Consider the following 12,900-nt stretch of genomic DNA (forward strand, 5'->3'; position numbering starts at 1 on the left):
TTTTTCCATGAAGAAGAAGCTGCAGAGTGAATTAGGGGGCTTTAGAGAAGGAGTTGAGGTGAAATATGAAACCAGTAAACCTGTGACTTATGTGTGCTCAGATTTGCATTTATTCAGACAATCACTCAGACTGTCAGGTGAGAGCTGACAAGTTTCTCCCCTTTCTTGCTTTCTCTCACATACTTTTTCCTTATAGCAAAGTTAGAAGAGGAGACTTCTCATTCAAATCTTAATAAAAATTAAACTTGGTAGTGACAATACCTGAAAAAATCAAATTTGAACCAAATGGATTCCTTTTTAAGTTCTCCATGATTTTTGTGAGGCAACAATTACACAATTTTCATCAGGTGTAGCATATAAGTTAGCCTGAAACACATTTGCATGTGTATGTGTTTTCATGGGCATATACAGAAATAACATTCAGATGCAACAGACATCCTCAGCTTCTTGGCACTTTGCCTATGGAGCAAAAACATCTTGGGAGCTAAAAAATAGTCCATCCTTACTCACTCTGACCAGAAAGATCTGGTTGCTCTTCTCAGAGGGAAGAAATGATGGAAGATACTGTTCCTGAACCATTGTGGCAATGTCTGTGGGTTTGTTTTTGGATACAGATGTGAACGAATGCGATGCTAGTCCCTGCAGCCAGGAGTGTGCCAACGTTTATGGTTCCTATCAGTGTTACTGCAGGCAAGGTTTCCAGCTAGCAGAAGATGGGCATTCTTGTAAAGGTAAGGCTGCTGCTTTGCCAGGTCAAGTTAAAGATGTGTGTACTCTTCAGCAGTCAGGGCTGTCTAATAGTAAGTGCTCTCTCCCTCTGGGCAGTACTGAGTGCCTAAGGGCGATTGTGCATCACACTCTGCTGCAGAAGCTCACTCCAGCTATTGGAAAATGGAGTTAATTTTTGTGCCTCCTGTCTGGGGCTGGAATGTATTTGCATCACCATAGAACCAGTGATGTTATTGCTTCATGAGGTTAGAGTTTATGACTGAAAAAGTTGGAAAGGAAGGTATGTTTACCTATATTCGTAGAATCATTACAGTTGGAAAAGACCTTTAAGATCCCTCAGTCCAATCACTTACCCAACACTACCAGGCTCATCACTAAACTAAACCATATCCCTCAGTACCTCATCTATGCATCTTTTGAATATCTCTAGGGATGGTTTTGCTTCAATTAAAGCCTCGCCTCAGCCACGGTTGAGTGAAGTCTTGCTCACTCTTCTGCTCGTGGTGGATGAATGAGGAGTAGAGTGATCAGAATAGAGAAAGGAAGGGATTTACCCATTTTCTTGAAGTTACCCATAGTGACGTGTTGGAGAGTCTCTATTTAAGAAATACTGAGGAAACCTACGTTGTTTCTTCAGGAAGCAATCCTAGAAGAATTTCAGAGGTACCAGAGAGAGTGTTTCAAACTTGGATGTGCCCTAGATTTTTGTTCTTTTCCATGAGACCTTGCTGCTTGCAATCAATCTTTTGGGGAAAATCTTGTGTTCATCATTTCAGAAAGCACCATCCACAGTCCTAGAGCAATGTCAGATTTTCGTGGTTGTATTCTTTTTTAAGAACATCCTATAAATGTGTCAGATAAGAATTTCCTTGTTTTCTACAGCCTCCTTTTCCAGAGGTCTGTTTTTGTTTTGCTCACATGTTTGTAACTGTGGTTTTTTTCCCCAGACATCGATGAGTGCACCCAAAGTGCAGGCATTCTGTGCACCTTCCGCTGCGTGAACGTCCCTGGGAGTTATCAGTGTGCTTGTCCTGAGCAGGGATATACCATGGCAGCAAATGGAAGAACCTGTCGAGGTAATGAGGAGTTTAGGAATTGAAAGGATTATGTCACAGAGCTTTAATGCTCAGAATGATCTAAGCCATTATGATTATTCAATCAAGTCTCCAGGTTTAATATTAGTTGCTGTTAGAAAGCCAGTGTTTCATCTGCAACCTCAGCCTTTTCCTGTGTTAGAAAAAAGTACAGTGGCAGCTCAGTTGTCAAGGTGAACTGATTGTTTAAATGAATCCCTGAGAGACCCTGCTTCATCATTCAGATCTGGGGCACTTGGTTACTTGAAGGAGCTGTCTGTGCACCTTGGCACAGCAGTAAGTGGTCTGGGTTTTTTTTAGAGGTGCCAGATGTAGAAATCCATGGCTTCCCACCCTTCGAAACTGGGAGAGTAGATGTAGGACTTGTAATGGGAACTTGGCCAGCCAGAAGTCTACCACCTAAGCTTAACTACGTTTGCATTAGTAGATGATAGTGTAAAAGACACACAGCAGCACCCGAGCAGCACCACCACCTTTTCTCCAGGATCGTAGAAATGCCTTCTGGGTGTCTGGGGTTTGTCATCTGGTGTGCAGCTGTCTGGATTTGAAGTAGAAACCTGCCTTTGCCAGAGGATGCACTGACTGTGTAATGATGATTGAAGAGCTGATTACCTTTAGGTACTCTGCATGCATTGCTGCAGTCAGTTACAGTAACCACCAGGCATTTCCTGCTTTTAGTTTTTCAGGAACCCTTCAGCTAACTTTTAGTTACAGATCTCCTATGCTTAAGTTCTCTTCTCAGTGGTAAAGGCAGTGAATTTGCACTGTGTGGTATCAGCATACTTGATCCTGACTTCAGAGGAGAAATGTTAAAGTTTGTAAAAGCTTCTTTTTAATCTAAGAGTGACTGCAGAAGGCAGTTATATCCACACGCATTTACATTCTTATGTAACACTCACCTTTAGGAGACAGCAGCTAAAACTCTCCTCAGTGTTTTGTGGGGTTGTTTTTTCCCTTTTTCCTACTACCTTGTAGTACTGGAGTGTTTGTTGCCACCTCTGTCAGCAGTGAGGTTTGAGCTGAAGCTGGTTACTCAGCCAGCACAGTTCTCCTGAGCTGAGGGCACCCAGCGTGCTCCAGGTGCTGGAGGTGGAGGAGAAAGGTTTGCCACACAGACCCATGGATCACACTTGCTTTGTGTGGTGTGAAATCCTCCTTGCATGTCCACCCTGCATGGAGAGGGCATAGACCAGCCCTGCTGAGTGAGCTGTACAGGAACACTTGGAAGAGCTGTTTGAAGAGTCTGTGCCACCTGGTGCACACACCCTCCTTAGAGGGCAAAGCTCATCTGCTTGCAAAGCTCCATCTCTCTGCACATCACTGGAAGTGACCCCTGGGTACATGCCCCTTTTTTGAGCTCTGCCAATTTACAGTCACAAGTTTAGCCAGACTTATATGTTGAGGTCTCCTTGAAAACATGGTCAGAGAAACAGTTAAATTGATGTCAGCTGCACTAAACTCAAGAAGACCATATTAGTTTCCACCAGCTGGAGATCTGGCTCCAGTTGCTCATTCTCTGACCAGTTCTTAAGAGTTACTGGAGGTACATTCTTTACCTTTTGTTTTTCCAAACAGATGAGCGGTATCTCAGGTAATAACATCTCAACATGTGGATCTTTTTGGAGAAGCTGCCTATGGTAGTTTGCAGCAGAGCCAAGCTGGTGGAGGGAGCACTCTCATGACAAGGACTGCAATATGGAAGGCATTTTCTTTTCACCCAGGGGCACTGCTGAGAGTCAGCAAGGGATTTAATTTGCTTTGATTCTCTCCTACTTCCTATTATGTACTTTCCTTTGCAAGACTTTTAAACTGGGCAGTTCAGTGTATGAGATCAGTTCTCATCCCAGGGGATGTGAGGGAGTGGGAGGTTATAGTTTTCCTCGCAGAGTCTCTCTCTGACAATTGGCAGAGCTGCAGAGCCCTATGTGGTTCACATGGTTTGTCTGTTAGCATTTATTTTCATGTTAAAGCCTCTGTGCGTTGTCTAGACATTTGGGAGTACACAATGTGACTGTGAGATCATTGCCAGTGTTTTCTGGTCAAGCTGGATCCTCGTTACTGCGTGTGGTTTCCAGCATTTTAAGGTCTGTGGCTTGGGCTTGTGCATATGTATTATTTGGGTAACCACATTTATGCTCTAGGCCATAACATGTCTTTGAGCTTTAAATATTCTTTTTTGTCTTCTGCAACATTACTTCTCATAATGGGGAGCTATTTATATTGAACTTATGCTTTCAAACACGTGTGCCTTGTTTTAAAGCGTTATTCTTAAGTTCCTGTATTGCGTGGTAGTCTGGTCACGCTCACATCTCCTGGATCATGCAGCTGTACAGCTGAGAGCAACCTTCATGCATAGAGGAGTTCTCCTGACATAGCCCAGCTTTCTCAGTTCTCACAAAGTGAGAGAGATGGTCCTGGTGGCTTTTAACATGGAGCGGTTATATTCTGGTGGGATTTGCTTATTCTCTGGAGATAGCTTTTGTCCCTGTAGGCTAAGAGTGGCAGATATGATGGCAGACACAAGGCACCCCTCCATCCATGTTCTTGCTCTGGAGTGGGGAAGGCCCCTCTGCAGACTGGATGACAGGAGGATGTTTGTTTCCTTGGGATGTGTGAATGTTGTGCAGCACTGTCTGTGAAGAAGCCATTAACCATGTGCCCCAGTGCCTGCACGTGTGTCTACACCACACTCAAGTCTGTGCACACACTCTGCTGCCTGAAGCAGATGCTTCCCCAGCTGCGAGCTTATCATACGGGCACTGTACTCATGTGCTGAGCAGCCTAGGAGCACTGTGCTTGTTTAGAGACACCTCATGTGCCATAGGAGCTATAGGCTCTCAGCATGCAGCTGTGGTTCAGGCAGCACCAGTGACCCCTGAAGCTGTAAAAGCTGGGCCATCACTTTCAGGAAACTATTCTAAAACTATCTGCAATCAGAAGAGCTGTGGAAAGCTTACACAGCAGCTGCAGGATGGAAGGTTGGCTGCTCTGAGGAGTTTAGGGTTCTGCAGCTTTGGACTCTAGTTATTTTATTCTGTTTCCTCTCAGCCTGGTTTATAATACCACTTAGAGCATCTCTCTGACACCTCAGAAGCAAGAGAAAATATGACACCACAGGCAGCTCTGTCTAGATGTTTGTTCATGTTTGGTTTGAACCAAAGGTGTTCATGTTTGTTTTAAACCAAAGATGTTCCTGTTTGGGAACAGAGGGAAATGGCAAGAAAGGAGGATCGTGGATATGGATAACTTTTTTTCCTTCTTATATTTATTGCCCACTGAAAGTTAACCTCTGTGTTGCATCAAGTGTGCTTGGAACAAGAATAGTTGGGTTCACAGGAGTGTGCCGGTGTTTGCAAAGTGTGGGTAAATGGGCAAACTTGCCCTGTGGTGGAGGGCCAGTCCGTGTACTAGGCACCTGCAGCTGGCCACACTCTGCTGAGCAGGGAAAGGTTATCAAACAGCATGAAAAGGCTCACAAGCTGCTCCCAGGGAACAGTGGGCTCCCTTATTCATTGCACACACTGCTGGGTGGTACTATCATCTCACTCTAACTGATAATGTCAAGGAAGGGAATCTTTTGTCTGCAGAAGACGTAAGCTCTAGCAGCATTGGAATCCATGTGATTTACCTGATGACTCCAAATGGCAGCAAGTGTCTGTGCTCAGAGATGAACCTGTCACACTTCACCTGGACATGGGTTTCACACCCTAGATGCTTCCCCTGGGGCTGCTGCTGTCCTGATCTGCAGGCAAAGGCACTATGGGGGTAACACACAGCAGCTGAGTGGTGAGGAGCCCTCAGTTTGCAGAGCCAAACCCCCACACTCCTCTCACTTCTCATGTGTAGTCTCACAAGCACATTAAAGCCCAGACACTGTGATTACTTCTTATTTTTTAGCTTAATTTTGAACCTTTACTTTGTGTTTGTTCTTATTAGATGTGGATGAATGTGCAATAGGAACCCACAACTGTTCAGCAACAGAGACTTGCTACAACATCCAGGGCAGCTTCCGCTGCCTGTCCTTCGAGTGCCCGTCCAACTACAGAAAGGTGTCTGACATGTGAGTACCATGTTGCAGCACAGCCAGCATCCTGCTCAAGGGCTGTGGATCTTCTGGAGGGCGTTAGTTTATGGGTGGATGTAAGTGCTCAGAGCTCTGAGAAGATGCTCTGGTACCTGAAGCACATAGACTTTCCCTTTATAGGGTTTCTGTCCATTTTTGCCTCTTCCTTCTCCCAAGCCCTGTTTCCCCCCTCCAATTGTTGTTGGTGTAACAGCAACCATCAGAGCTTGCAGTTCCACTTGCTGCAGCTCTGAAAGGGCTCTGTTTATAATTAAGTTGTTTGTTTTTAAATGAGTTCATCTCTGCTACTTATATCATTGCAGGAGCTGCCAGGCTGCTCCATGAACTGCTTTTACAGGGGGATTGGGGCTCCCTGCTTAATATTCAGATTGTAGTTCCTCAGAAGTTGTTGAAAGGAGGGCAGGATAAGGAGCTCACCAGGCCACAGGGCTCTGAGAAGGGCACATCCTCACAGCTCCCAGCTCCTCGGGCAGCTGAGACTCGGGAGCCCCAAATTTCCCCATGCATTTCCTGCGATGGCTGCCAGTGCTTTGGGGAGCCATCGTCAGTTGCTTATGACTTAAAGCATACTTTTTCCTGCCTTGTAGAACTGAGCAGCCTCTCAAATTAAGGAGCTTGTTTCCAATTCATAGAATCATAGAATGGTAGGGTTGGAAGGGACCCTTATAGATCATCTAGTCCAACTCCCCTGCAGAAGCAGGTCATTCCCATGTTTTAGCTACCTTTTAAAGCGGTTTTGTCCTTATTCTCTGGGAGCAGTCCAAGGCTTGTGCTGTCAGTGATGAATCACAGACTCCTCTTCCAAGCTCTGTGCTGCTTGCAGTAAGACTCTGGTCCTTTGCTTATTGTGGATCTTCCCAGCACAGCCCTTCCATGTCCATGCTCTTTTTCTTACGCTGCTGCACTCTGACAAATACCTCATTTACAGATGCTTTATGAGCACTGTAAGAGCAGAACAAGCAGCTGGAAATCATACAGCTGAAGTCTGGGACTCCTGTTTGTCTGACACTTCTCAACACTCTGAAACACGTTGATTTTTAGCTGCTGTTACACAGACACTGAACATGCTTCGTTTCCCATCTTTTAGGAGGTGTGAGCGAATCAGCTGCTTTAACTACCTGGACTGCCAGAACACCCCAGTGCGCATCACCTATTACCAGCTCAACTTCCAAACCAACATCGTGGTCCCAGCTCATATTTTCCGCATTGGACCATCACCTGCCTACGCTGGAGACAACATCATCCTGACTATCAACAAGGGGAACGAAGAGAACTACTTCAGCACTCGCAGGCTGAACTCGTACACGGGCATCGTGTATCTGCAGCGACAAGTGAAGGAGCCCAAAGACTTTTTGTTAGATGTGGAGATGAAGCTGTGGCGTCAGGGAACATACACTACTTTTCTTGCCAAAATATACATTTTCATCACGGCTCATGCCTACTGAAGCATGTATTGACGTTGGATTTTATTGGTGCTATTGCTCTTTAACTGTTCTACCAAAGCTTAATACTGTTGAACTGCCATTTCATGTATCTAGCCTTTATATTATTTTTCTATCATTGCTTTAAACTTTTTTTTTTTTATTGGTTGTGTAAATTAAGTTAATTTTTATCTTTTGGGTTTTTGTTTTAGTTTCTGACTCAGTTCTTTACACCATCGTTTGACAACAACTGAAGGAAGGGTTAGAAAGGCAGCACATGCATTGTGTTAAATGCTGGAACCTTTTCTTTGGACTCATTCTAAGGTTTAGTCACGTCTGCAGGGTGTTGCACTAGCGAGGAAAGGTGTTCACTTGGGAGTACAGGTTTTTGCCACTAAGGGGGAAAAAAGCCTTGAACAATTTCTCCTGGTTGCCCAAAGGTGTGGTTTGGGCCTCACTGAGGTTCCTCAGCATTGAGCTGCTGCGTGGAAGAGGCCATGTGTGGGCACTGACCATCAGCTCTCATCTCATGTCACCAGGTTACTTTCCTCCTTCCAACTTTCATAGTATATTGCCTAAAAATATATCTAAATAAAAGAAAACTCCACCAGTGAATGAGCATACGAATGAGTGTTGCTTTAGTGGGACTACTCAGAGGTGAAATACTTGCAAGACCAAGGCCTTGAGGGAATGTCATCCTTTAGGGCAAAAACTCACTTTGCCATCATTAGTGGTTGTCTTTACAGGTGCTGGGATTCCTCTCTGCACAGACTCATCCTGTTTAGGAGACTTTAGGTGCAGATCAGATCCTTTGTAATTCTTAAAAGAGTATCCAAGAGGAAACGGGGAAATGAAATAATCAATGACTACTCCTTATTATCATCCTGATTAGAATCAATGACTGCTTGGGTGTGCTGCTGAGGAGTCACTTGCAATTTTATGTAAACAAAAAGGGGAGTTGCTTCTCCCCTTCAGGGAAGTTACTTCAGTAAATGACACAGAGGACAATGCCAGAGACATCAGTGGTTTGTATTGTATATTTAGAAGACAGCACAAGGGTTTTGAGCTCCATTTCCTCTAGTTCTACAGGAAACTGGGTGAGATCTGGAGCTGAAAGCCAGAGGTGCCAAAGCACAGTATCATTGTAGTGGCTGGTAGAGTTTAAAAAAGAATGTCACAACTACTTTATGGCTGATTTCTTCCTTTTTCCTTCCCCAAAAAAGTGAAAAAAAGTGTTGAAATTTGCTGAACTTCCTTTGATCCAGCTATAAACATCCTGCAAAATGCTTTAAAGGAAAAGCATAGCTACAGTATATCGATGGTTACCACACTGCAGTTCAGCAACCATAGACTGCCACGTTGGAAGGAACCTCAAGGATTATCTGGTCCAACATGCCCTTGTAAAATATCAATCTTACAGAATCTCTTCTTTTCTACAGTTGGTCTTATTTTGACCAATGTGTACACCAAAAAGAAACCAACCAAGAAAACAAATCTGATGGGATTTTATGCCATAATCCACAGTTTTATTATATTGTGAAATATTTGAACTTCACCTTAAAACCTTGTGAACACCATGATTATGATGAGAAGGGAGGTGTCCTGTGTTCACTACATATTTCAAGGCCAATCTCTACTGCTCCTTTAATTTGGACTCTTAGTGATAGCAGAATGCAAATCTTTCTATATCTGATATGATAAAGACCCATTACCAGGGAAAAAATCCTGTTGCTCCCCACCTGTGAAATATGGGGTTACGTGTGAGCTTGCATACATTAATCTTTCCTTTGTTCTATCTATAAAAACTGTTCTGTAGAACTGATCTTCTTCCATCCATCTTTTGCTTCCCATAGTTAACAGTTTCAGGAGTGTTTAGCAGGGAGGTACCAACTGAGAAGCACATGCTGATGCAATTTGTTGTTTCAATGAATGCATATCTTAGAGCTCCAGGCCTGGCAAGATGGAGAGGCAGGCGCAGCACTGAGGAGAGACCTTCAGCTCTGTTATGTGTGGTACCCATGTGAGGTGGGGATATGTTTCTCTGTGCCCCAGTGGGGCACATCAGGAGTCACCAGAACCCAGAGCTTTCCATCAGCATTAGCATTTGATTGAGTGTGAATGATATTCAAGCCTCGACGCTCGCTCTTGTCAGAGAAGAAATGGACAAGCCATTTGTTACTTGGAGACCTTTTGCTGACTAAAGCCAGCCATAGTCAATCATATTAAGGATCTGGCAGTTTGTAACACCGGCTTTTCATTTTCTAGACAGGTAATTGATGAGGGAAGTTTTAGGAAAGGCTTTGCATACTATTACAAGAAAACGCTGTTATAAAAACTCCTTGTCTTCATCAACACCGTGCCAGAAACACTTGAGCAGTGCACGGGGTTCAAGCAAAGGAAAGGCTACAGTAGATAATTTCACATTCTTCTGTTCCCCAAATATCCAGAAGAATCTTTTTATCTCCTACCAACCCACAGCATCTTCCCTGTCAGGTTTGGCAGGAGCTGCAAACCAGAGACAGCACAGCAACCTTTGCTTTTGCCTAGGACAGGGCTAATACTTGAACAGACACGTCCACCAAGGACTCCGTGACTGGTGAGGATTGTGTTTTCACTGTGTCACAATGGCTTTGGACTCCAGTTTCACTCTCCTTCACCTGGTCTAGCTCCGAGAAGGCCCAGCTCCCCGTGTCAGTGATCCTTGTCTTGCTTTGTTCGGCCGGGTGACTTAGAGAATGTGAATGTGCATGTACACAAAAGAGGTCTCAGTGCAAAGAGTTCAGGCCTGAACTATACCTTTATGACCTCTTATCCTTTCTTAAAGCAGCAACAGCTCTTCTGAATTCTCTCTTGAAAAGCCATACTTATCTTCTTTTCTGTTTTCCTTTCTCCATCTCTAGCAAGTGAGTTAAGCAGCTTTTCTTGTGGCCCCCTCCCAGCCCTTGCCTGTTTGAGCTGGATTAAGAACAGCTACCCAAGAACTGGGTGTCAGTGCAAGGTGATAAATTCATGAGGAAGAGAACAGCTTCAAACCTAATAAAGAATTACAGCAGACTTTGGGCATAGGATTATATGAATGTAAAAGTTCATGTGATTAGTATTGGAAATGGCCTTTATGTGACCTGTCTGAACAATGCACGTTCTGCTTAGCTTTGCAGGTTGCTCCTGTCTCTGACATCCAACCTCTCTGTTGTAGCACTTGGCTGTTGTACTCCTTGGGAGATCCAATCATCCCAGAGACTGAGGAAGATCAAATGTGTCAACAAAAGGAGGAAGAAAATAAAACCTGAGTGTTTGCTGGAAATTTGGTGGGTCTGTTATGGAATTAAGCATCAGGTTTTCTTTTGACTGGAATTTACATAACATAAAGTTGAAATGGCAGTAGATGTGTGAGATGGTTTTACCTGATTATTGTTAGTTATATCCCTTCTGCATGAGGAGGGAATTAGTTCACAATCTCTTAATATGTAAAAAAATGTACATTCATGGATTCCTGCAGGTGTTGATGAGTCTGCTAGCATTCATCTGTGAGCCTGATGTAGAGAAAGAGCTTTGGTGCTCAGCTTGGGCCTTGCCCCTTCTCCTCACACCAAAGGCCAGAGCACAGCTGCTGTAACTGAGCTGTTAACTGTAATGTCCCAAGTTCATCTATTGCCTCCAAAATCCCACAAACAGAAGCAGATTTCAAACCCATGGATGTTATGGATCATCTTTTACAGTTACACCAGTACTAAGGGACATGCCACAACAATAGCTTTAACATCTGAGTGTAAGACTGTCTCCTGCACAAAGGTCCGGTTCAAAACACCTCCATCAGTGCAGGGATTGGTGTTGCAGAGAGCAGGGGAAAGGTGAGCTGGCCTCTCCTCTTGACACCCAGGGACAGGGAGCACGCTGCCCTGCCAAGGCTCTGCCCCAGCCCTGGGGAACAGAGATGTTCTGATGCCAATGGGCTGCCTTCTTGTCTCCCAGCTGGTCGGGCTTTGCAGATCCCAGGATCTCAGAATGGTGGGGATGGGAAGGGCCCTGCAGAGCTCCTCCAGCCCAAGCCCCTGCTAAAGCAGGTTCCCCTGGCTCAGTGGGCACAAGAATGTGTCCAGGTGGGGTTGGAAACTTCCAAGAAGGAGCCTCCAGACCCTCCCTGGGCAGCCTGGGCCAGGGATCCCTCACCTCAGTACCAAAGGACTTTCTCCTCATGTTCTAGTGGAACTTGCTGTGTACCAGCTTGTGCCTGTTACCCCTTGTCCTGTCACTGGCCACCACAGAAAAAAAACTTGTCCCATCCTCTGGACACCTGCCCTTTAGGTGTTGATCAGCATCGATAAGGGCCTCCCTCAGCCTTCTCCGGGCTGAACTGCCCCAGGTCCCACAGCCTTTTCTTCTGACAGAGATGCTCCAGTCCCCTGATCATCTTGGTGGCCCTGCACTGGCCTCTCTCCAGCAGTTCCCTGTCTCTCTTGAACTGGGGAGCCCAGAACTGGGCACAGGACTCCAGATGAGGCCTCACCAGGTGCTCAGCACCCGACAGCACACAGCTTTTGGGTGGCACAAGGCCCTGGTGAGGGGCTGTTTGTCCTCTACACTGCCTGTTAACTGCTTGTGTTTGCATCTTTCATTCACCCATCCCTGGGGCCTGCACTGCTCTGACAAATGCTGCTCTTCCCAGTGTAGCCAGAAGCAGGAGTGCCAAAAACTGCCTGTGCGAGGTGGAAAGAAAAGAACAGTAAAATAAAACAACCAATGAAGGTTTTTCTGTTCTCTGGTACTGTGGTAGGTAGCTGTGGTGCTGAATTCAGGTTTTTGTGTGGTCCTGGGGTAAAGTCTTGACTAGGTGATTAAAATTGATGCCCTTTGTGGGTAAGTTTTGTACTTCCCTTGGGCCTTTGCAGGGTGAGGAGTTGCTTTCATCTCGTTTACAGGATGCAGGGAATCTGTTGCATGTTCATTGTCTCCCTCATTCTCTGTAGCTCCTGTGAGAAGCCCTGGATGATCTTCCCCATTCCCTTTTCATTTTTCCATCTTTCCATTGCTCCCACCCCTGCCAGCAGGAAGAGAAAACTGCAGATGGGGAGAATTAGGATTCTGCAGTAAAAATAGATGTTGAGGTTACATAAAAAGTGTCTTCCCAATTTCAATGTTCTCTGCATCCCAGAGACATCCATTTTGAAGTGGCTATTGAAATAGAGGATTTAATTATATCCAGTTTTCATTGGTGTGCAACTGGAAGCATAAACTTGAGCCTTCTGTCTCCTAAAACACAATGCTTTCTCTTCACACTCTCCACAAATAGCACTTGATGTGTAGGACTATTCCAAAGCTTTGTAGCCCTTTGGATGAGCTGCATCCTTGCAGGGCTCCTACCTAGCGTCCCCTGGCTTTGCCAAACAAACAATCCAAACCAAACCAACCACAATAACCTTGAAACTGATGTTCCCTAAGGAAAAAAAAAAACCAAAACCTTAATTAAAAAACCCAGAGATTTCTCTTTTCCCAACAGCTGGTGATGCAGAGCTCCATTGAAGTAAGAGGACTGGGAGAAGTGAAGATACAGCTTTAATCACAACTTAATTTT

General features: G+C 44.9%; 1 protein-coding gene across 7 annotated transcripts in view; it reads left to right on the forward strand.

The window, feature by feature from the left end:
• Window positions 1-10,709, forward strand: part of FBLN2 (fibulin 2) — a 129,914-nt gene extending 119,205 nt beyond the window's left edge. For all 7 annotated transcript variants that reach the window (XM_062008458.1, XM_062008457.1, XM_062008453.1 and 4 more), the window contains 4 exons: window positions 615-731; window positions 1,677-1,805; window positions 5,760-5,883; window positions 6,995-10,709. In XM_062008458.1, coding sequence (XP_061864442.1) covers window positions 615-731; window positions 1,677-1,805; window positions 5,760-5,883; window positions 6,995-7,352 — 728 coding nt within the window. In that variant the 3' untranslated portion in view covers window positions 7,353-10,709. The remainder of the gene's footprint in view (window positions 1-614; window positions 732-1,676; window positions 1,806-5,759; window positions 5,884-6,994) is intronic.
• Window positions 10,710-12,900: the final 2,191 nt, after the last annotated feature.

Source organism: Colius striatus, chromosome 15 (genome assembly GCF_028858725.1).
Source record: "Colius striatus isolate bColStr4 chromosome 15, bColStr4.1.hap1, whole genome shotgun sequence".
Lineage (NCBI taxonomy): Eukaryota > Metazoa > Chordata > Aves > Coliiformes > Coliidae > Colius > Colius striatus.